A 23,711-nucleotide genomic window follows, 5' to 3' on the forward strand; every position below is an offset into this window, starting at 1 on the left:
GAATTCTTCTGGGATGGATGGTGGTGGGAGTCAGGTTTTAGGTAGGCATCCGTATCGGTGGCTTTCCTGTAGACAGTGTCCCATTGAGCCATCTGGTCTCTTTTCGATTAAAACATCCAAGAATGGTAACTTGCCATCCTTTTCCACCTCCATGGTGAATTTGATGGCTGGGTGTATGGAATTTATGTGGTTGAGGAATTGGTTCAGAGCTGGTAAGCCATGTGGCCAGATGACGAACGTGTCATCTACGTACTTCTTCCACAAGGATGGACGTAGAGTGGATACCTGGATGGCATCTGTCTCAAAAAATGTTTTTCCATGAAAACATTGGCTACAACTGGAGATAAGGGAGAATCCATTAGGGTAACTTCAACTTGTTTGTAGATTGTACCATTCCAGGTGAAGTAAGTGTTGGTGAGGCAGTGTCTAACAATGGCCTGTACATCAGCATTCAGTCTTTGTTGGATCAAATCTTCAATTATTGCAATGGTGTCAGGCACAGGAACTTTGGTAAACCAAGATACTATATATATCGAAACTAATGAGCAAATCATCTGGACATAGTGATATGTCCTTAATTAACGATACTAAGTGAGCTGAGTTAAGTACAGCTGAGGTGGTCTTACCAGTGAATAGTTGTACGGTCTCAGACAAAAATCGGGCCAGTTTGTAGGTGAGTCAATCGTGGAGACGATAGGATGAAGTATTTTTTTGGTAAGCCATTTAATCTGGGTGGTCGAGAAGCAGAGTGTTTTAAGGAAAACCGCATGGTTGGTTCGATTAAAGATGTCGAATCAGTCATGATATTTGTGGTTTTCGTAACCAGGCGGTTGGTTGGATCTCTATTGACTTTGGTATAGCTACTGTAAAGGAGAGCCGACACAAGGTTGCAGGGGGTTTGTCTTTAATTACTTCCCCCAGTCCACACTCATCCCCAGCCTTCTCGATCCATTTCCCGCTAATTCTCCCCTTTTTCTCGCCCGTTTTCTCTCTTATATCTCCTCGCCTGCTCCTCTCCCTTCCACTGTCACCGTTCCACTCCGCCTCCTTTTGGTGGGAATCCTTCCCCTGCCATCCCTTACATCACCCCCCCCTCCAGTGAAAAAAAAAGTCTTCTGTTCTGCCTACCCCATCGACCATTTCAGTCTCACTTAGTGATGACAGGCCTTCACCCCCTCCCCCCCCCCGCAACCACACAATTGAATATAACACAACAATTGAACGGTCTGCCCGGGTCTCCAGCCAGAGCCCCGTAACAGCCCGGACATCCACAGGCCGCAGATGATCGCGGCGGCTCCCTTCGCCGGAGACCCTCTCGTTGCGGTCCCCGGTTTGGTGGGGCCGGTGCCGCCTTATCTGGTGCTGCCATCTCTCCAGCCCCTGCGACTCTCGGTCGTGCCGCCTGTCCGTCAGGCCTCACATGGGGCGCTGTAGGTGACAAGGGAACACAGGGAACCGAACCCCCTGCAGGTCGGCAACTGGTGGCCGGCGACCTTGGCCCGGGTAGGGGTGTTGATGATGGCGGTGATTGAGGTGGAGAGATGTATGGCTTAAGGCGGGTGGGGTACACAAACCATCGTCACTTACCCAGTTGGACCTGGACGCACTAAGGTCGGAGTGCTTTAATGACCTTGACCGACCCTTTCCAGGGTCGGTGCAGTTTTGGTGAGAGGCCAACCGGCACCTGAGGACAGTGTAGCCATGCCTGGTCCCCGACTTTAAAGGGCTTGGCTGTCACTGTTCTCTTCCCGTATCCGTACGTTGCTCCCTTGGCTGGTGGCCGATGTGGCCTCGGCTGCTTGGCGGGCCTCCCTTAAATAAATGAGGGAGGCCTTTAGTGCTTTTGGCCATGTGTCGGCTCTCACGGGAATGTCCGTCAGCTGCACCTCAATAGGCAGAACGGGATCTCGTCCGTACATCAGGAAAAATGGCGAGAACCCCGTCGCTGTGTGCGGGGCCACCCTGTACACCGCTAAGACCGACCGGGAGATCCCAGTCAGAGTGGTCCCAGTCAGAGTGGTTTTTGTCCACCACTTGGGACAGCATGGCCGCTATGGTGCGGTTAAGCCGCTCCACCATCCCATCGGTCTGGGGATGATACAGAGATGTTCGGACCTTTTTAGTGGCCAGAATAGAGCAGACATCCTTTAGTAGCTACCTTGATCCGTGAGCAACCGCTCCGGTGCCCCCTTATCAAGAACATAGCCCCCCACGAAGGCATCGGCAATGGTTTGTGCCATTTGGTCTTTGAGGGCCCACACCATCGGTCACCTCGTGCAGTACTCGACTCCAACCAATAGGTTTTTATTTCACCGTGGTGTAGCCGGCAGTGGTCCCAGCATGTCCAACGCGATGGGCTGTAGGGGCGCCCGGGTTACCCGGGGGTGGTGGCTTCCGCTGCGCGCATTCGACGCAGGTAGCGACCCATTGGTGCACGTCAGCGGTCATGCCTGGCCAAAAGTACCGACCCTGTAATGTGGACAGTGTTTTCCGCCCTGCCAGGTGTAGCAGCTGGCGGCAGTGCGCGTCCATGACCAATTGTCGATGCAGCGACTCCGGAACCACCAGGCATCGCTGGCGTCCTGCCGGGTCCAATCGCATGAGGAGGTCCTCCCTTATGACGTACTCCTCCCCCCCCTGCCTCCGCTGAGGCACGTAGGGCTCGCAGGGGGGCTTCCTCCTGCTGTAGTCGTCTCCAATCTTCCAAGGTTAGCCCCAGGTCATGGTCGGTCAGCTGGACTTCACCCTGTGTGCCCCCTGCCGTGTGTACGGGAGCGATGACCATTCCCTCCGGCCTCGCCTCCTTGCAATGTACCGCACCTGTGGTGCATGTACAAGGGCCCTGGGGCGCCAGCCGGGACAATGCTCTATCCACCTGGCCAGCTGGTCCGAAGGCTGGTTGATGCGGAGCGAATACTGCAAGGACGTGTGGTCAGTGCGGACCGTAAATTTGCGACCATACAGGTAGGGTCGAAATTGCTGCACGAAGTGGACGACCGCCAAAAGCTCCCTACGTGTGACGCAGTAGCGCTGCTCCGCTGATGACAGCACACGACTGCCGTAGGCGATAACCACCTCCCGACCCTGCTGGATTTGTGACAAGACGCTGCCGATGCCCACATCGCTGGCGTCCGTGTCCAGGATAAAGGGGAGGTCACAATCCGGAAAGGCCAATGGTGGTATATCTGTCAGACGCGAGCGCAGCTGCTGGAATGTCTCCTCCTCCAGATGTCCCCAATAAAACCTCTGGTTCCTCGCTGTCAACACGTGCAAGGGCTTCGCAATGGTTGCGAAGTTGGGTATGAACCGGCGGTAGTAGGACACGAAGCCCACAAACCTGCGTACCTCTGGAATCGTTGTGGAATCAGCCCAGGCCCTCACGCAAGCTGTCTTTTCCGGGTCTGTAGCCACTCCAGACTCACTGACGACAAGGACCAAGTAGTGTACCGACGACTGCATAAGGTGGCACTTTGACGGCTTGATCTTCAAGTTCGCGTTCCGGAACCGCAGGAATACCTGACGCAATCGGCCAGTGTGTTCATCGAATGATCAGCTGAAGACAATGACGTCCAGGTAGATTAGGCACCATTGGAGGCCTGCTAAAGCCAACTCCATTAAGCGTTGGAACGTCGCCGGTGCAGTCTGGAGGCCCATAGGCAGGCAGTTGAACTTGAACAGGCCCTGTGGTGCCTGGAACGCTGTTTTAGGCCGGGAGTCCGCGTCCAGTGGGACCTGCCAGAAACCGGATAATAAATCCAATGTACTGCTAAATTTTGCTCCTGCCAGTGCATCAAGTGAGTCATCGATACGTGGTATGGGATATGCGTCGGCAAGCGTGACGGTATTGAGTCCACGCAGAATCTCAGTGACCCGTCTGATTTCTTGACTAGGACCACCGGTGCCCCCCAGGGACTCAAGGATGGGGAAATTATGTCCTCCTGCAGCATTTCCTGTATGTGCCCTTTTTCCATTGGGCTCATTCTTTATGTGTTTTGGCGCAGGGGTGCGGCGTCTCCCGTGTTGATGTTGTGCTGCAACAGATGTATGCGTCCTAGGTCGAACGGTCACCGGCTGAACACGTCAGAGAATTCCTGCAGTAATGAGTGCAGCTGGTGCTTCTGGTCGGGCGGCAAATCCGGCTCAGGCCCCGCCAGCTGGTCCATCCACGAGTTGTCCCCTTTGTCCTCGGACTGACTGATGCTTCCCACAAGCTCTGGCCCCATCCCGGGGGCTCCTAGTGACAAGGGACTAACGTGGGCCAGAACCATTCCCACCTGCACCGTCAGTGCTCTGTTCGAGGTGTTCAGCACTTGAATGAACAGATGCTGCTTCCCCTGGACAAATGTTTTGGCCCCCACCAGTGCGTGGCGATCCGTGGCGGCTGGCGCCGGAGACACCAGGATGGGTGAGTCTGGCCAGGCTGTCACGAGGGAGGACCAATATTGCAGCAGTATCAGGATCTGGGCTGCTGGGGGAATGGAGACAGACTCACGGACCAGAGCCTGCACGTAGGGTACCCCCCGGTCGGCCCCCTCCGCCTTTAGGAAATGGAGATGTGTTCCCTACACTTCCACCCGCCCATTGGCCAGATAAATTTTCATAGGCATTTGCCTCAGAAAGTCCGTCCCCAACAGGCAGGGTACGGGCAGCATTGCCGAGACAAGGATGGGTCCTGCTACCGAAAGCTGCCCAATCTGCATCGGGGCTTCAACCTGGCCCAGGAAGCCCATATTCCCTCCATTTGCTGCGATGAACGTCGTCTTGACGGGGACTAAAGGCCGGTTTTTATCCGGCAGCATCTCGTGCATGGTGCTCGAGATTATTGTGGCCGATGCCCCCATGTCAACCAAGATGCGTGCCGACACTCCCACGATTGCACCGACCAGTACCGAGGCTCCCAACGCGGCCGCTACCACCCACCTTGCCAGCTTCCTCCATTGTATGGCTGAGTCCGGCCACTGACCAGGCAGCGGCTCACTATCCTGTGGTGTATGGCGAGGTGACGGGGAATGGATGTGAACGGGCCAAAGATGGGGTTCCCTCCTTTGGGGTGTGTCGCAGCAGGGTAAATGCGCCCTTGTTACGTGGGGTGGGCTCCGGCCGTGACATCACCCCCGGCCGTGACGCCATCCCCGGCCGTGATATCACTTCCTGCCGCAAGGCCACTTCCGGCCGTGACATCACCCCCGACCGCGACGCTACTTCCGTCCGCGACGTCACGTCCGCCCGTGACTCGATTCCCATCCCCGTCGCGGCCGCTGCCCCCGTCACGGTCCCCGGCCCCGGGTCCGTCGTGATCCCCGGCCCCGTAGCGATCCCCGGCCACCGACTAGGACGGTGGAGCCCGGCCGGGATGGTGTCACTCGCCTGGTTCCTGTCGGTGTTCGGCCCCGGTGGGTTCCAGGTGGAGTTGGCTGTCTCCGGCTCCGTGCGGCACACATGCCCCTTCGTCGAGGTGGCTCGGCGCGGTGTTGTAGAGGCGGCTGCCAGTGGCGCGGTGGCTGGTCGCGCCCCTGGTCTCTGCTCCGCAGCCCCTGGATCGCCGCGTAGACCTCCCGCAGCAATGGCTCTGGCTCAGACGCTGGAGGTCCGTTCCCAGCTGCCATGATGAAGGCAGCCTGCGGTGACGGTGCAGGTTCGGCGATTGGCGTCACTGGTCCCAGTAGCGTTGCAGTAACGGCCCGGCTGCTCCCCCCCGCCGCGCCAGCCACCTGCGTAATGCTGTGTGGAAGCTACCTGATCTGTCGCTCCGCACGAAGCTTCAGGTCTTCTCGGCCACAGTCATTCCCTCCCTTTTCTACGCTTGCGAAACGTGGACCCCCCTAATGGATCATCTTCGCCGGTTGGAAACATTTAGGCTGGCCTGCCTACAATCCATCCTGGGTTTAACCAGGCTGGATTGTGTGAGGAGCTCACAAATCCTTGAAAGATCTCAGCAAAGTCCCATCGGTGAGCTCCTCCGGCAGGCAAGGCTGCGTTGGCTGGGTCATGTAGCCCGCATGCCCAGCCACCGCATGCCTAAACAGCTTTTCTTCGGCCGGATCGAGGAGGCTAAACGGGCGCGGCACGTGCTAGAGAAAAGATGGAGTGATGTGGTACAGGAGGACGTGGAGCTGAGTGGACTTGCCGATGACTGGTACCAGCGGTGTCAAGATCGGCCTCTGTGGAGGAGGCTCGTGAAGGACGCTACTGGGCAGTTGGAGGTAGTCGCCCTCCAGCAACAACGGAGGGCGGAGGAGCGATGCTCACAACAACGAGCGAAGCGCCGGGTGGCTAAAGCACAGCAAGTTGGCACAGTAGGGGGCACAGGTTGTGCATCAGCCAGTCATCTCGGTCATCTCAGTCAGTCGACCCGTGGCACCTGGGTCTGCCCCGTGACCTCTTGACATAACTATTTGCACAGCATTTGAAATGTAATTGCAACAGTGCTTATCTCGTGATATCCAGCATTGTCTCATTGCTATGTAAATGGAGGTGCGCATGTGCTCAGTCAATAAATTAGATGATGGCAAAGTTTAGAAATTAAAAAAAGTTTAACCTTGGAAGTCTCTTCCACCAACATACCAAATCGCCTATGTATGTATGTATGTTGAATTTATTTCACACCATACGTAGCCAACTGCTAATCAGATGTGCGGATAATTAGAGGTGTTGTTCATAACTTTCTCATGGTTTTTGCATTAGACATGCACAAAGGAAGGGTTAATTATCAGTCGCCTCTAAATCTTGGTTTACTACTAATACAGGTGTGTCTCACTTAATGAGCGAGTTTTGTTTCACGAAAATTGCTCAGTAAACGAAAACTTGTTAAACTCTTGTTGTTTTTAAATCCTTTATTAAATCCTTTATATTAAGTTCGCTTGCTTGCTTGCTTGCGTGCTTGCTTGCTTACGACCGTGCAAATCTTTCGGTCGTTTTTTAACCCACTTCCCGTGATCCAATCGAGCTGACATTTTCTACACAGACTCGTTGTGTGTGACAATTAATTTTCGGGAAAATTTTTTTCCAAAATTTTACACTGTTTAGGGAAAAATAAATATTTAATTACCTATTGCTTAATGCTGCCAGACAATCATCTGACCCATAGGTGGCAGCCATCTCAAGCCAGAGGACGAGAGGACTCTAGCCGCCACGCATATAAAGGATTTATAGTGAAAAACTTTGTTTTTACGGGTTAATTTTTTTTACCCATTGACTCCCATGTTATAAGCTGAGCTACATTTCGGGCCCAAAATGTTCCACTCTTGAACATTTTTTTTTACATAAATGCAAATTAGAATTTTTTTTATGACGTAATATGAAGTAATCAAACATCAACTGTAACACCACAGATGAATAACCACAGTGCTTGCAGGTGCTTGGCATTGATGTTGTCTGATGGTAGATGTCAGGTGGTGGAGGGAGCAGCAAGGGCCATGCAGGACCACTGGTTCAAATATCATTCGTCACTGATGTTTTCCTTGGCTCGGAATTGAACCAGGTTTGCTGGGTTCATAGCCAGATGCGGGGATGCGAGATGGAGCGTGACTTCCTGCCCTTAGCGTCTGAAATTAATCAGCGCTGACACCACCTCCCCCACATTACCAAGCACGTGGTTCACTCAGAACAGGACAGCTCGTAAGCAAACAGCTGCGGTCCGCCATGCACCTCCTGCTGCCATGGGACACATCGATCAATTGATCTCCGCTCGCTAAATAAACATTTTGCGAACAAATGTCCAAATTCAAATTCCTTATTATAGCGCATTCTCGGACAGATCACTCATTAAGCGAGAAATGCCTGTACTACTAGACCAAATTTCGTCAAAATTGGTCGTGGGACTCGCATCTGCACCGACAACAAACCATTAATTGATATATTACTTTTCTCCTCGATGGTATAAATTATGCAACCCCCTCAAAGTTCCAACGCATAACTAACCCTCCACATGCTGTGCAGCTCTAGTTGGGTAACCACATATTTACCATGATTGTACATTTACTCCGATCCACTCGGTACCTATTGCGGATGACGTTTTATTTTTTTGTAGGTTTAATCATTATTACATTTGTAACGTGCACAAATCGAACTTAAAAGGACATTGAGAGGCATGGATACCTATGCATTTTGTCAGTACAATATTTAAACATCATGTGCATTTTAAAATAGGTTTTAGATAGCCCAACCAACATAAGGAAGTAAAAATGTGTGTATATAATTGACTGTCGACTAATCCCACTTACAAAGGTTATTTATGTTTCCAACAGGCCCTGGAGGCTGTCAATATCCGACTACGCCATCTTTACCCAGACAGTGACCAGATATTTGATGTGGTGCTAATGACCAATCACCACGCACAAGTTGGGGTCAGACTCATCAACAGCATCAACCATTACGGTGAGTGTTCTAAATAAGCCATGCTGGACACTCGTGTTGCTAATAATTCACACTTTCAGATTCTTACTCTCTAAATTACAAAGACACATTGCAAACAGGAGCTGCCGTGGTGTAATGGTTAGTACACTGAATTTACAATACAGAGGTCGCCGGTACAGATATAATCCAATGGCAGGCTGATCGATGCCCGGCTGCGGTCAACCATGTTATGTATGCAGATCTGGTAATTGCCACCCACTCAAAGAAGTTGGATACAATGCTGTAGAACCTGGAGCAATGCTACCGAGGGATGGGGCCTTATCATCAGCCCCACAAAAACAAAGCACCTGCTGGATATTTTATGTAATCGAATCATCCCCTTCCACTCCCCATGAGTGATGGTGCAGTAGTGGAGAGAATGAAGACGTTTTTGTACCTGTGGAGTGTGCTTATGACCAGCTGCGGTTTCGCAGGTCTCCAAATCAAGCGGCATCATTTATTCAGCTGCATAATGCTGTATGGAAGCTACCTCGTCTATTGCTCCATATGAAACTCCGGCTCTTCTCAGAAAAAGTTATGCCCTCCCTTCTCTATACTTGTGAAATCTGGAGCCCTTTCAGGAATATCGGTGCCAGTTTGAAAAATTCCCTCAGGCTTGCCTACGATCATACTGGGTTTAACGAGACCATTGAAAGAATCCTTGAAAGATATGCACATAGTCCTAATAGTGAGCTCCTCTGGCAGATGATGCTGCATTAGCCGGGTCCTGTAGCCAACATGCCCAGCCACTGCATGCCCAAGCAGCTTCTGTTTGACCGGATAGAGGGGGAAAAACAGGTGCTGCTCAGGCTAGAGAAGAGATGGACTGATGTGGGACAGAAGATTGTGGAGCTGATTGGAATTGCGGATGACTGGTACCAGTGGCGTTAAGATGGGCTTTTGTGGAGGAAGCTCGTGAATGCCTCTACTGGGCATTTGAAGGCTGTCGCCCTCCAGCAACAACGGAGAGCGGAGGAGCAATGCTCACAACAATGAGCGGAGCACTGGGTGGCTAATACACAGCAAGTTGGCACAGTGGGAAGCACAGGTGGAGCATCTGCCAGTCATCTCAGTTGACCCATGGCATCTGGGTCTGTTCTGTGACCTTTTGCCAGTGAATCTTCGACATTTCACGTGGCTTTAAAGTACACCAAGCCTGGCACAAGCACCGTGGTGACATCACTAATAGTGATAAACTACGGTTGTTGTTGGTGATAATGGTGACCATGGTAGTGGTGGTGTTGATATTGGTGGTGGCATATTTATGATGATAATGGCCATGGCAATCATAGCGTTGCACAATCCTCCAAATAAGATATAGTTGTGACGAAAATGGGTGGATAAACACAAATTGGATAAACGCTTTACTATGTCCCCCATCCATATAAAAGCAGATGTATTCTGTATTCGTAACGACCTTGGATGTATAAGGGTGTATTTCATATAAATCTTAAAGTTGCAAAGTGATGGTGTTAACAAATCATAAATGGTCGGTGTGGTAGATGCTGCACTAAACTTTACATGGCTCTCAACAGGTCTGAACATTGAGAGGTTTTGCATGACTGGTGGAAAAAGCCCAATTGGCTACCTGAAAGCGTATCTCACAAATTTGTACTTATCTGCCGATGCGGAAAAGGTGCAGGAAGCAATCGAGGAAGGTCAGTATAATTTTATTCACACGGATTACACATTTTGGAAATTTAAATAATATTCAGTGCATAACAGACGTGTTTCTCTCTGTAAAGTCTGATACTTGTGAGTAATGTCCCGGTATTGTGACTTAATTCCTTTGCACAGGGATTGCTGCGGCAACCATGTTCAACCCACCGGAGGATCGCGTGTTAAAAAATGATGAGCTGCGTGTGGCGTTTGATGGTGACGCGGTACTCTTCTCAGATGAATCGGAGATAATAGTTAAGGAACATGGACTTGATACCTTCTTTGAACATGAAAAGAAGTTTGTCGACAATCCCCTTGCCCAGGTATAGCTCTGCACCTATTAATTTATTTTGACTCGCGGCAGAAATATTCATACGGTGAATGTAATGCTAGTGCGCTAATGAATGTGTAAGATATTTAACAAATGTTATATTACCTGCACTGTTGGACTTTGGAATTCCCTCCAATTGTCTATTTCCCCAAGCTCTTTTCACCAAGCTCTTTTCACCTTGCTCAATTAATTAAACATGTTAACCCTTATATATTACAACTTTGACATTGCTGTTCGTTGCTGGCATATTGGGCCTTTGGGGGGCAGTGCCCAGCAACTGTATAACAAAAACATATATCACATTTAATTATTTATCTCCAGGGCCCACTGAAGATGTTCTTGGAGACCCTAGGCCGCATGCAGAGAAAGTTTCACGTGAAAGGCGAGCGGCTGGGGTGCCCCATTCGCACTTACTTGGTAACCGCACGTAGCGCTGCCAGCTCGGGGGCTCGGGCCCTGAAGACCCTGCGGACGTGGGGCCTTGAGGTCGACGAGGCCCTCTTCTTGGCCGGTGCACCGAAAGGACCGCTGCTTGAAAAGATCAGGCCCCATGTTTTTTTTGATGATCAAATGTTTCACGTCGAGGGTGCACACGAGCACGGCACTGTGGCGGCACATGTGCCATTTGGAATTGGTCAAAAATACAATAAGTCTCAGAAAAAAAAGTAGAACGGCCAGTCTGGTTTTAACATCATGCAATTTAAGAGATACATCTATCAATGTCTATGCTTACCTTTTTTTACTGTTTTTTTGTTGTTGGGGTTTTTATTTTTCGTGTTTCTTCATTCTTGCCAACCGTCCATATTACAGGATGGAGGTGTGGCCAGGATTGGTATTGGCTGAGAGTAGGACACTCCTTGGGATATATTGTTTCATTCGCTGCTACTGCTGTGTGCTTTACTATGAACAAAAGCACTGTGGGAGTATATATTATATGGTAGACGTTAAAATTATTACATTGATCAATTCAGCATGAGCAACGGACCTCACCTTACGGTGTAGCATTTATCATTAGTCCTTTACATGACAACTGTTCCAAAGTAACATGTGTTTATACAAGAATAAACTTGACAAGCTTACTATATAGGAAAACCATACGAGAGTGCCTTAATCTATAACAAAGTTGGGTGGAGTCAGGGATAGCGATGGTTTGCCACCCATTCAACTGCAAAATAATTTGTTCATCAGAAGTACATTTCATGTTTGTTATGGACACCTTTTATACTGAGTGTGGCCCTCTGCGTGTTTGATCACGGTGCCCGCCTTCTTCCTCCGGCCTCCCCTTTCCCAGCCATCTCGCCCCACTTCAGGCGGTCTCATCCTCTCCCACCTCATCTACCACCCCCAACTGTCTTATATCTGGATTAAAGTAACGTAGTCTGAAATCCCCACTTGGTTGTTGTGTACTCTCCACTGACAGGTGATTTACTCATGTTCGGCATCACAACGTGATGAACTTCGTCAAATGTGTCAGTTGTCAAGACTTTATTCGGGAAGATAGGTGTACAATAATCCCTTGCCAACCGCGGGGGTTATGCTCCTAAAAACTGCCGTGGTTGGCAATACTCAGGCTTTATGGGAAATAGGGGGTTAGGGCAACCGTAGCCACAGTCTCGAAACAATAACAAGCCTGAATGGGTCAAACCTGCCAAGTGGGCCGTGCAGTCCTTGAACTGTGCCGCTTGGCTCAATTTGCTTTTACGTGGGCCCCGACCACGTAAATAGATGTGATCTCAAGGGGTGAATGTAGAAGAGATGCTCTGTCAAATTGCTTTTGTTTAATGTACATAAATAATAAGAGTTCAACTTGGGATGGACATAAGCTTATCCGAGCATACATTAAAACCTTGTAAAAAAAGCAAATTTTAAATCAAGGGAGGAAAGGGGCAGGGAATAATAGAAGGTGCTGGGCCCACAGAGCTGCACGACCCTCAAGGAGCAGGGATGATAATAAATGAGCCACGCTGGGCTGTGTTCACCGCTGAAACGAGGACGTAATCTGCATTGTGCGAGGCGTTGATGATGTATACCCCGCACATGGTCACTCACCTCAGCGAGCATGAAACATTCATCCCCTAGTTGGAGGAGAATTCCGGTAGCATCTGTGGGGGATGATGTCCACTTCCCCACTCCCAGTGAGCGGGCGGGGCGCGAAGTCCACCCCCTCCACTCCCCCCTCCTGATCGGCTGCCTCTCTCCGGGCCGCCGCCGATCAAGTGATCGGTCCCACCACGCCAGCGCCCATTCTGAGGGACATAACTACTCGGCTGGCTCACCACCGCCCGGGATTATTTCCCACATGCTCACACACCCCACCACAAAAGGAAAAGAACGAACGAGGTGCACACGAGTGCGCCCCTGTAGGTGCGTTTTTCCCTCGCAAAGGTGAGCGCTGAACGAAAGAAACGGCGGCAGTATGAATATGCACACCTACCCCCCCCGGTGGATACGCCCTAATCCGCGTGCCCGCAAATCTAATGCTAGCGGAAAAGGATAGGCGCTATTTTTACTGTCTAAACGCGCTGCATAAAGCGCGCTGTATAAACAACGCGAGCGTAAACACGCGCAAACGATGGCGGCTGCAGTACACGTGCGTCACGCGCACGCTCAAATCACCACACCCACTCTGCAGCCCTGCACCCGCTCTCACGCCGGGCACACCATCGCTCCACGCAGACGCACCACACAGATCACATACGCTACGCCGAGGGTCTGCCCACACACAGAAATCACACTACACCGATATTCTGAACTAGAGTTTATTAATGGCGCCAATACACATTACCCTGAGGAATATTTCGCGAGGACAGCCTAGCGTAACTCTGCCTATGAACCCAGCTACTCAAACGTCCTACCCCGTACCTTGAAACTGGAATCGCGGCGTCCCATGGACGCTGAGAAAATTGGAGGGAGAATGACGAGAGAAGTCTTGCCCAATCACTGTCTCGCAGCAGCACTTGCTGGCATCACACGGATGCTGTGAGCGGCTTGAAGAGGCAGGACAGCAGGCAGGAAGTGGGTCATGACAGCCTGGAGGTTGGAGACAACCTCCAAGCTGTCACGGGGCTCCCACCTTTATACTCTTGCTGCCGCCCCGCCCACCCATTGCTCTCCCGTGCCCAGTTGTTCGAGCCTTCGGTTTTTCTCTTTACGCCTAATATTCCACCCTTCGTCCTCCCCCCAATGTTGTGAGTAACTCATTGCGGTTGGCCGAAGGAACCTTTTTTTTGCGCCCATACAATTTTAAGCCAATTTAGGGGCACCGCAATGTAACCTGTCCTGTGGAGGTCGGCCAATCTCCTGGCACCGGGAAACCTAGGGGCCCTTCGGATTAAAACCCGATGTACCAGGCAACCTCCCACCAGGACACTACGTGGGTGCGCTGCATGCGGGTGTGTGTTCAGTGCAGGTGGCCGGGAAGGGATTGCGGCGTTCGCGTAGCACCGCGGTCGTGTCACGACACATCTGCTGCTCCGAAGTTGTGAGATTGATTGCTTCGGGCATGGAGGCCGATGTAAGAGTGGAGGCTGCCGCAGGCATTTCGTCCAGCGCAGTTGAGGTACTGGTCAGCTGCGGAAGCTTCTGACCAACCTGATGGTAACAATAATGAAGTTGGTGGTGGTGGTGATGGCAATGATGATGGAGTGATGTAATCGGCTAGTGTGCTGGTACTAGGTGGATTATTATATCAAAAGATCGAATCAAATAGCGGCTTGAGACCATCCAGCAGTGGAGACATGAATCTCGAAGAGGTGACAAGGTTCGAAGGAAGGCATCTGTGGTACTCGCTAGCTTCTTCAGTTTAGGTAGCCGTGTTTGCCCGGCATTGTAGAAACACACGCATGCAATCAGGGGTGGGACACGAGCACATGGCGATTGCACAGATTGACACTGTCCGTGCTGCCTTTATGCAACCCTCTGCTACCAAGTTACACCCACGAGCCTTGAAGCTTGACTCAATACAACATCTTGGTCCAGCTCGGTTAAACAATGAAAAGGAATTAAGGGAAACTGTGATGCCACAGCGGCAAAGCGGCTCTGCCGGTGCCCCACCTGCCAACCCACCACCATCAAGCAGCCTGGTCGACACTGCTCTTCCCTCTCCACCACCCACATGAACACACGCACACACCCCCACATAGAGCCTCGCGGGGAAGTCGCCTGGGCCACAGGTTTTCCCCCAGGAATTGACCGAGGCTTCCTCCAGGTTGAATTGCGCTGCGGCAGCGTGAATTAACCTGGAATTACACGGTCACGACGAGGCTACTCAGCCCCCGTGGTTAAGACACACACAACACACACGGGTTAGCAGGTAGGTAGGGGGCGGAGCCACGAACGGCTGGAAACCAGGGCGGGCGTCGAATTGGCAGGACAATTGTGCTTGTGCACCAAAGCCGCAGCCCCGCGGCAGTCCCTTTGATATGGAAATCGGGATGGGAAACGACGCCGAGAGCACCGAGGCAAGAGATGAGGCTGGGCGAAAGGAGCCAGAGCGATCTAATTGGCCAGGAAGGCCGCGGGATTAACCACCCGGACCCTTTGATGTAGTAGACAATAAAAGGGCCATAGAGAGGGCAAGAGGTCGGTTCTTCTCACGTCAGCCATCGGGACGGTCGACTCTCCAGTCCAGCCACTCGAACGTCCGTGTGACGAGTCGATGTGCTGTGAGGACGGGCCCACCGGAGCGCCATACGAGTCGAACGGTGAGTACGAGAGAGAGGGAGATAGTGAATAGCATAAGAACCCCTTGAGAGGGTAACTCGAAGTAAGCCGGACGAATTGGGTTCAGATTGTCGAGAGACAGAGTGGTTTCCTCGCAGATTTCAGCTCCGAGCCACATAGAGGGTAATCTCAGTCACACGGGGAATAAACCATTAGTAATCAATAAACCGTTTCGTGTGTTTTCTGCGAAGTGTGGAGAGAGTGGTAACGTGGTGTGTGTACAGGCGTACGTAAAGAGCGCGTGCGTATTCAGTGATAAAACGACCACACGTCGGTGCCGTTGTTTGCGCGCGAGGGCGTATTTACCCACGTGTTGCGCTCGCCCATGCGTGCTCACTCGGGGCTTAACACGCATGCCGTATCATCCGTAGCATGCGGTTGCCCTGCGAATTAACGGGCAGGTCTACCGGCCGCTGATCCACTATTGCACGGGAGCGGCAGCGTAGCGTTCACCGCCCACGCCGCGCGGGTGTCGCGTAGAGATAAATCGACCGAGGTGAGCCGTGCGCGGGCAGCTGCCGCGCAATTTTTAGCGTGTGCACGGGGGTGAGCAGCAACGTGCTGGTAGTTCCTACTAATGTTTAAGGGAATGCACGCGGAGGGTGTGTGAATGACCGAGGCGGCCAAGAGCCAGCCGAGAGTTGTCTCATAGAGGAGAAGCGGCAGTGACGAGAGGCATGAAGAAGAGGAGGGAGGGGGAGAGGAATTGGGGGGGCAGTAGCCCCAACAAAACTTTGTCTGTGGTGGGCTATTTGCAGCACGTCAATGGTGAACTGTTTCTAAGCACCTTATTTCTTACCACTTAACCAAATTTTGCAAGGACACTATAAGCCAGAAAATCACTGTCTCAATTTCTACAGTTACAGGACATAAGCGAGTAGTCGTGTCATTTCAGTTAGGGCGACCGATTCGTAAGCGCCTTTGGCGTTCACTCAATTTGACACAGATGCACTCTTGCACGTCCAACATTCGCGCAGTCGGGTAATGGAGAAAACAAAGTTTCCCGTCCAACAGAAAGCAGAAAGCGTCCACAAACAACCATCTCTACTTCGCCTGTGCACGCCAGTGTATGGCGACCACTGAGCGAACTGTTGGAGGTGCCGTTTGCAAGCGATTAGGGGCATGGACGGCAGCGGTAAGAGGGTAGTGCAAGCCTCCCCTTTGATACCCTCGTCGAGCGAGCGCTTGAGTGCGAGGAGCTCTCCCGCGAGCGAGCGCAACTCCGAGGGTCGGGACGAAAGTGCGCCATCGCGAGCCTGCTCCCAGACGAGGAGGAGGAGCTCGCCAGCGCAATAAGGGGACGGGCAAGGGAGCCCCAGAGACCCCGTGAGAAAACCCCGGGGTGGGTAACCGGGATACAGACCGGCATCGGGGGGATACACGACAGGATAACCCAAGTAGATGACAAAATGAGCCGAAATATGACCAAGCTGTAGTCCTCCATTGAGACCATCCAGTCCGAGGTGGGGGAGCTACACTCCACGGTAGGAGGGCTAACTGGAAGGGTAGCCCAATTAGAAGCAGAGTATGAGCAGCGGTGCACTGAGGGAGGAGGGAGTGGGCAGAGAGCCCACAACGGAGCCCCCACCCTTCCCCCTGCATGCCATATATGCGACCAACGGGGGCACCGCCTGAGGGACTGTCCTCAGATCGCCCGAGCTAGACAAGAGCTAAGGTCAAACACTAAGGCCTCCCTAGAGAGGGGACCACCAGGGGATGAAATCGACGTAGCCCCGACACAAACAAGCTGTAATGATAATAGCGAGCGAGTGACCCCCACGCAGATTCCAGCAATGACACCAAGGAACGCGGCGACTCCTGGCGACTGGCTACGGGAGCTGGTGGCGGGAATCACGGGGGCCACGTCGCTGGTGGAAGGGCAGGTCAACGGGCGGCGTACCCGGATCCTGCTGGATACGCTGGCGGTGGCCTCGCTCATGAGCGCGGCGCACTGCAGCATGATCGGGGTCGACGTGAGCCGCCTGCAGGCCCCGGACCGCACACTGCACACGGCGAGCGGAGCCGGGATGGGGCTACTGGGGAGGGCCACCCTGGAGGTCCGCATAGGTCGCCAGGTGTGCACCCAGGAGTTCTACGTCTCGAGTGTGTTGTGCCACGAGTGTATCGCAGGTACCGACCTCCTGGAAAAGCTGGGGCTCAACGTGCAGCCTCGCCAGCGATGCGCCACCCTGGAGGGCAGCGGGGAGCGGGTTCCGTTCCTAGGACAAGAACCGAATTGCCCCCTTTTCGCACCCGTGGCCACTACCCCGTCACCGTCGGGCCGTTTGCCGAGATGCTGGTGCCGGTGGCAACACCCTCCACCGACCCCACGCATCGGGTGAGGTAATGCTAACTCCTCACCTAGAGTTGGCGAAACGGTACGAGGTTGTGGGGTCAGCCACGTTAGTAAACGCAGATGGGGGCCGATTGTTTATGCGGGTGTTTAACCCCCACAGTACCCCAGCAATACTGCGACAGCGCACCACGGTAGCCACCGTGCACCCCCTACACGCGCGCCACTCTAACGACTCGGTGTTTGCACTCTGGGCTGAGGACCCCAGTCGCCCCGAGGACAACCACCTGGCCTGGCGAGTCAGCCCGACTCCCCGAACCGAGGTCGTTCCCCTGCTTGACGCGCTACACGTACCTTGGGCAGATTTACCTAAGGGGGAGGCCGATCAGCTGCGTGGGTTACTGCAGTACCGAAAAAGGATGGGTCAACCCGGTTTTGCGTCGATTACCGCAAATTGAACGCGGTCACCCTCGGCGACGCCTTTCCTATACCCCGCATCGACGACACCTTTGACAGCCTCGCCGGAGCGCGGTATTTTTCGAGTACTCCCGTTCGGGTTCACTAACGCGCCGCGACGTTACAGCGGCTGATGGGGCTGGTGATGCAGGGCTTGCAGTGGGAACAGTGCCTGATTTACCTGGATGATGTGATAGGGTTCAGTAGATCTCTGTCTGAGCACTGGTCCGGGTTACGGGAGGTGTGCCAGCGACTGCGAGCGGCCCATCTCAAGCTCAAGCCGCGTAAGTGTTACGTTGCACAGCGCGAGGTGGGGTACCTCGGACACCGCGTCAGCGATACAGGGGTGTGCACCAATCCGGAGAAGGTACGCCCCATAGTAGATTGGCCACGGCCAAGGAACCTGATGGAGATCAGATCATTCCTGGGGCTCACCACCTATTATCGTCGATTTGTAAAGGGATTCAGCGAGATTGCACACCACCTCACCCAACTCACTTCCCCTAAGAACCCCTATCAGTGGATGGAGGCCTGCCAGACGGCCTTCACCACCCTTAAAGACCACCTCACCCACACCCTCACCCTGGCTTTCCCCGATTTCACCACCAATTTTATTTTTGACACCGACACCTGCAGCAGTGGGCTGGGTGCGGTGTTGTCGCAGGTGCAGGATGGGACGGATCAGGTTATCGCGTACGCCAGCCGGACCCTGGAGTGAGGCCGAGTTGAGCTATTGCATGACCCGTCAGGAATTGTACACTGTGATTTTCGCATGTAAGCAGTTTCGGCCGTATTTGTACGGCAGGAAATGTCGCGTGCGCACGGACCATTATGCTCTGCAGTTCCTCCTTACATTCAAGAAGCCACGGGGGCAGATGGCCCGGTGGCTGGCGCAGCTGCAGGAGTACAACCTGCAAATCGAGTATCGGGCTGGGCGGACGCATGCGAACGCGGACGCCCTATCGAGGCGACCCGCGGTGTGCGCCGAGACGAGGGCAGAGGAGGCCTGCCCGTGTTTCATGGGGGGACACTGCTGGCAGGCAACGGACCCCCGGGAGGCCGCAGCAACTGACCCCCCCCTGGTGAGAAAGAGTGCGGTATGCGCCATAGAGACCCCCACGGAGGAAGCCGGGGGCCCAGCGGACCGCCCGGCGATCGCGGAGCTCACGACTCGGGACCCGAAGGACCACCCCGCCCCGATCGGACGGATCCAAGAGGACGTCAGCTGCACCTTTCCGGGCCTGGACGACGAGTAGTTGAGACGAACCCAGCAGTGGGATCCGGATCTGGCGGCGGTGGAAGCGGCCCTACGGGAGAAGAAGGACGCCCTGCCAGGACCCTGGAGTGGTTTGTATGGCCGGTTTCGTGTGCAGAACGGAGTGGTACGAGAGCTAACCGAAACCGGCCAGCCGGGGTGCATCTGTGTTCCCGCCCAGGTGCGTCCCCATCTGCTACGGCTGGAGCACGACCACCCGCTTGGGGGCCATGACAGGGAACGGCGCACTCGGGAGACCTTGCGTCGCCAGTATCTCTGGCCCAAATTGGCGCAAGACGTGGCCGCCTGGGTACAGGGCTGCCACGCGTGTCAGCAGTGCGGACTGAAATCGGCACAATATCAGGTACCCCTAAGGCCGTTCCACATCAGCCGTACAAACCAGCTGGTCGGGATCGGCCTACTGGGGCCATTTCCGCGATCCCACCGAGGCAACTGGTATATCCTCGTAGCGGTGGAGTATTTCACCCGCTATCCCGTGGTAGTGGCCATCCCCGATAAAACGGCTTTTGTGGTGGCCTGGGCATTTGTGAAGCATTACGTACTTAAGCATGGGATCCCGGGACGAGTCCTTACCGACCAAAGTAGGGAGTTCAAGGCCGAGCTGTTTCAGGCGCTGTGCAGAAAGTTCAGAATTCAGAAGGACCGAACCACGGCGTTCGGTATAGTGGAACGTATGAATCAGACCTTAGCCGGGAAGCTCAAACATATGGCGGCCGCAAATCAACGGGATTGGGACGAACACCTCCCCTACGCCCTATTCGCCTACGCCACCACCGTACACACGTCGAAAGGACAAACCCCGTTCTTAATGATGTTCAGCCGTGAGTCTCGTTTACCCGGAGACCTGCTGTTCGGCGTTCCTCCACCCCAACCGGAGGAAGGGAGTCGCCCCGTGGAGCACCTGATGAAGACCCTGCAAGGGGCCCGAGGCCAAGCCTACCTGCAAGGGGAAGCCGCGCATCGGCGACAGGAACAGGGCACTCGACATCGCGTGGAGTCCCCCTTGTTGCCGACAGGCACTAAGGTGTGGCTACACACCCCTCGCATCGGAGCCGGGCAGGTGGGGAAACTGACGACCTACTGGCCAACGCTGCTTCCCCCTCGCCACCCCCCACATACCCTCACACATTTCCCCCCACATAGAGCTCCGAGGGGAGGTCACCTGGCCGACAGGTTTTCACCCAGAAGCCCTCTCATAGGGATAATCTTCACGGTTTCCTGCGGCCAGGGAATTGGGCGATCTCCATCGATGCTAACTCGCACCGCTGCGCTGTGACTTGGGTTGAAATTACATGGTCACGACGGGGCTGCCCAGCCACCGCAGTTAACACACACACCCCACACACGGGTCGGCAGGCAAGTAGGGGGGCAGAGCCACCAGCGGTGGGAAACCAGGGTAAGCATCTGATTGGCAGGACAAATGTGCTTGTGCACGGCTGCCAACGCAGCAGCCCAGCGGCAGTCCCTTTGATATGGAAACCGGCATGTGGACGGCGCTGAGAGCGCCGAATGCTGTAGGACAGACGAGCAATCTGATTGGCCGGGAAAGGCATTGGATCAGCGACGGCTTTTCTTTTATGTAAGTAACAATAAAAGGGACCGTAGAAAGGGAAAAAGGTCTCTTGCTCCTCAAGTCAGCCATCGGGACGCTCTCCAGTTCGGCCACTCGGACATCCGTGCGACGAGTCTAGGTGTGCAGAGAGGACGGGCCTGCCGGAGCGCCATACGCATCGAACTGTGAGTAAGAGAGAGAGAGTTGAGATTTAGCCTAAAAGTCAAAGCAGCTTAAGTCCTATCAAACTAGGTAAATCGGGTACAGACCATCGGGCCTACCATCAAAGGTTTGTACACGAAGCCATTCAGATATACAAACACAGACATAATTTCAACCGTGATGATGGGTACAAACTTAGTAATCATTGGAAAGATGTTATCAACCATGCAAAAAAGATGTAATTACACATTTTTGGACTATCTTATCTGACAGGCACTATTTTACTTCACCGAGTGTTAACATCCCTAACGTTTAACAGTACTCTTTATTGTCAGCCAACACTGGTATAAACATGGGCATTTCCGCTCCTTTTCTATTATGTACATCCACAGTTACTTGCGCAACACGTCCCTGACCACGAGTCCATTCATCCCACAGTGATTTGCGCACAAACAGCATAACAAAGAGCGGCTTAATCGTATCTAATTCATTTACCCACCCAGCAGTATAACAAAAGCAGTAATTGACCACTTCACAACTCCTCCTCCCCCGCTGCCCTTCCTGGCTCCTCCCCCCTTAACCACTATATAAGGTACAGATATTTTGCTGTGACGGTTTCACCTGAAGACGGAAGCTTGTGTTGCCTCCGAAACGTCGTGATTTTTATTGTTTTATTTTTAATAATTTCATTTTTTACCTACGTGACTTTACCGAAAGAACTAAGAGTATGAATCCTTGCAGTCACGAAAGCTTCAAATCTAGAATCATCGGGTGATAGTTTAATCCTGCCTTGCCGATTCCGACTGATTCGGTGAGAGTGGCTCACAGTCGCGCCGATAATACATTGTTAGTAACTGATCACAGCCTCGTGTGGATTCGGTGAGTGTGTGGAAAGCGCGTGGCGCTGTTTGTGTGTGTGCTCGTACGTGTGCGGTCGGCGCTTCCGCGGATGCACGCTGAGGAATTGATCACAGCCTCGTGTGAATTCTACGAGTGTATGGAAAGTGTGTGGTGCTGTGTGTGTGCGCTCGTAACGTGGGTGGTCGGCGCTTCCGCGGATGCACGCTGAGGAATTGATCACAGCCTCGTGTGAATTCTACGAGTGTGTGGAAAGTGCGTGGTGCTGTGTGTGTGCGCTCGTAACGTGGGTGGTCGGTGCTTCCGCGGGTGCACGCTGCGTTCTGTGGCTGTGGATGCCCGTGCTGCGTGAGGGCTCGCACCCACCGCGAACACCTGTCCCACGGCCCTTTAAACGAGCGCTATCACCCGCCCACGGCGGCCGCGCGTGTGCGAGCAACGCCACTGCCCTCTGACCTCCGACCCCCAGCTGCCGTGCTATTTTTAGCGTGTGCACGGGGTTGAGCAGTAGCGTGCGCGTGGAGGGTGTGTGAATGACCAAGGTGGCCAAAGGGGCCAGCCGAGAGTTATGTCTCACAGAGAGGAATCGGGGGGCAGCAGCCCCTACACAAGCAGCCTCACCGCTCCGCGACTTTGCGGAATCGGGGGGCAGCAGCTCCAACAAAATGGTGTCAGAGGTGGTACTATCCCCCGCACCTCCAAAGGAAAAAGGCGCGTCACCCCCTGCTAAGGTAAGACATGTATTCACCGGGCGAGGGATTCCTTGATGGAAATCGTTCGCCCGCAGCATGACGTGTGCTAAAAAAATTAATGGCTGGACGGACGCGCAGGCGTTAAAGCAACTTAATATGCATTTGGATGGGTGGGCAGCCGACTTTGTGGAAGCTCTACCCGCAAGCACCGACTCGACCTGCGCCGACTCGACCTGCGCTTCGGCGCGAATAATGAGAGAAAGGCAAAGGCTGCCTTAGAGTGCGCCGCCAACCCGGCGAGGATTTTCGCGATCATGCCGAGGACGTGCGATCGCTGACACGGATCGCCCGCCCAGGGTTCGCGACAGAGGTAATTGAGGAGCTAGCCACAGACAAGATCCTCCGGTATTTAGCTCGCACCACGTGGTGGCAGCCCAAAGTGGGCAGCGCATGCCTCCCCTTTGACACCCTTGTCGAGCGCGCGCTCGAGTGCGAGGAACTCTCCAGCGAGCGCACGCAACTCCGAGGATCGGGACGAGAGTACGCCATCGCGAGCCTGCTCCCAGAGGAGGAGCTCGCCAGAACGATAAAGGGATGGGCAAGTGAGCCTCCGGGAATCCCGCGAGACAGCCCCGGGATGGGTGGCAGGGCTTCAGACCGGCATAGGGTATATAGACGGCCATGTGACCCACTCGTGCGGGAAGGTAACCCAAACCCGCGAGCAGGTAACCGAAATAGACGATAAGGTGACCCAAGTACGGGCGCATATGACCACGCTGCAGACTACGGTAGAGACAGTCCAGGCCGAGGTAGGGGGGCTAACTGGACGGGTAGCCTGACTAGAGACAGAGTCTGGGCAGTGGTGTACTCGGGGGATAGGGAGTGGCCAGGACGCCTCCTATGGAACCAGCACCCTTCCCAGGCATGCCATATATGCGACCAACGGGGGCACCGCGTGAGGGACTGTGCCCAGATCGCCCAAGCTAGACAAGAGCTAAGGGCAAACACTACGGCCTCCCTAAAGAGGGGACCACCGAAGGGTGCAATCGACGTGGTCCCAACACAAATAAGCTGTAATGATAATGGCGAGCGAGTGACCCCCACGCAGATTCCGGCCACGACACCAAGAAACGTGGCGACTCCTGGCGACTGGCTGCGGGAGCTGGTGGCGGGGTTCACGGGGGCCACATCGCTGGTGGAAGGGCAGGCATACCCGGATCCTGTTGGACACGGGGGCGGTGGCCTCGCTTGTGAGCGCGGCGCACTGCAGCGTGATCGGGGTCGACGTGAGCCGTCTACAGGCCCCGGACCGCGTG

The 23,711-nt window shown here is 53.8% G+C and overlaps 1 protein-coding gene across 2 annotated transcripts in view; it reads left to right on the forward strand.

Moving 5' to 3' along the window:
• The window catches only part of LOC144944094 (cytosolic 5'-nucleotidase 1A-like), a 38,823-nt gene extending 27,048 nt beyond the window's left edge, over window positions 1-11,775 (forward strand). For both annotated transcript variants that reach the window (XM_078872166.1, XM_078872164.1), the window contains exons 4-7: window positions 8,247-8,376; window positions 9,930-10,052; window positions 10,192-10,376; window positions 10,706-11,775. In XM_078872166.1, the coding sequence (XP_078728292.1) occupies window positions 8,247-8,376; window positions 9,930-10,052; window positions 10,192-10,376; window positions 10,706-11,053 (786 nt within the window). In that variant the 3' untranslated portion in view covers window positions 11,054-11,775. The remainder of the gene's footprint in view (window positions 1-8,246; window positions 8,377-9,929; window positions 10,053-10,191; window positions 10,377-10,705) is intronic.
• Window positions 11,776-23,711: the final 11,936 nt, after the last annotated feature.

Source organism: Lampetra fluviatilis, chromosome 33 (assembly GCF_964198595.1).
Source record: "Lampetra fluviatilis chromosome 33, kcLamFluv1.1, whole genome shotgun sequence".
Taxonomy (NCBI): domain Eukaryota; kingdom Metazoa; phylum Chordata; class Hyperoartia; order Petromyzontiformes; family Petromyzontidae; genus Lampetra; species Lampetra fluviatilis.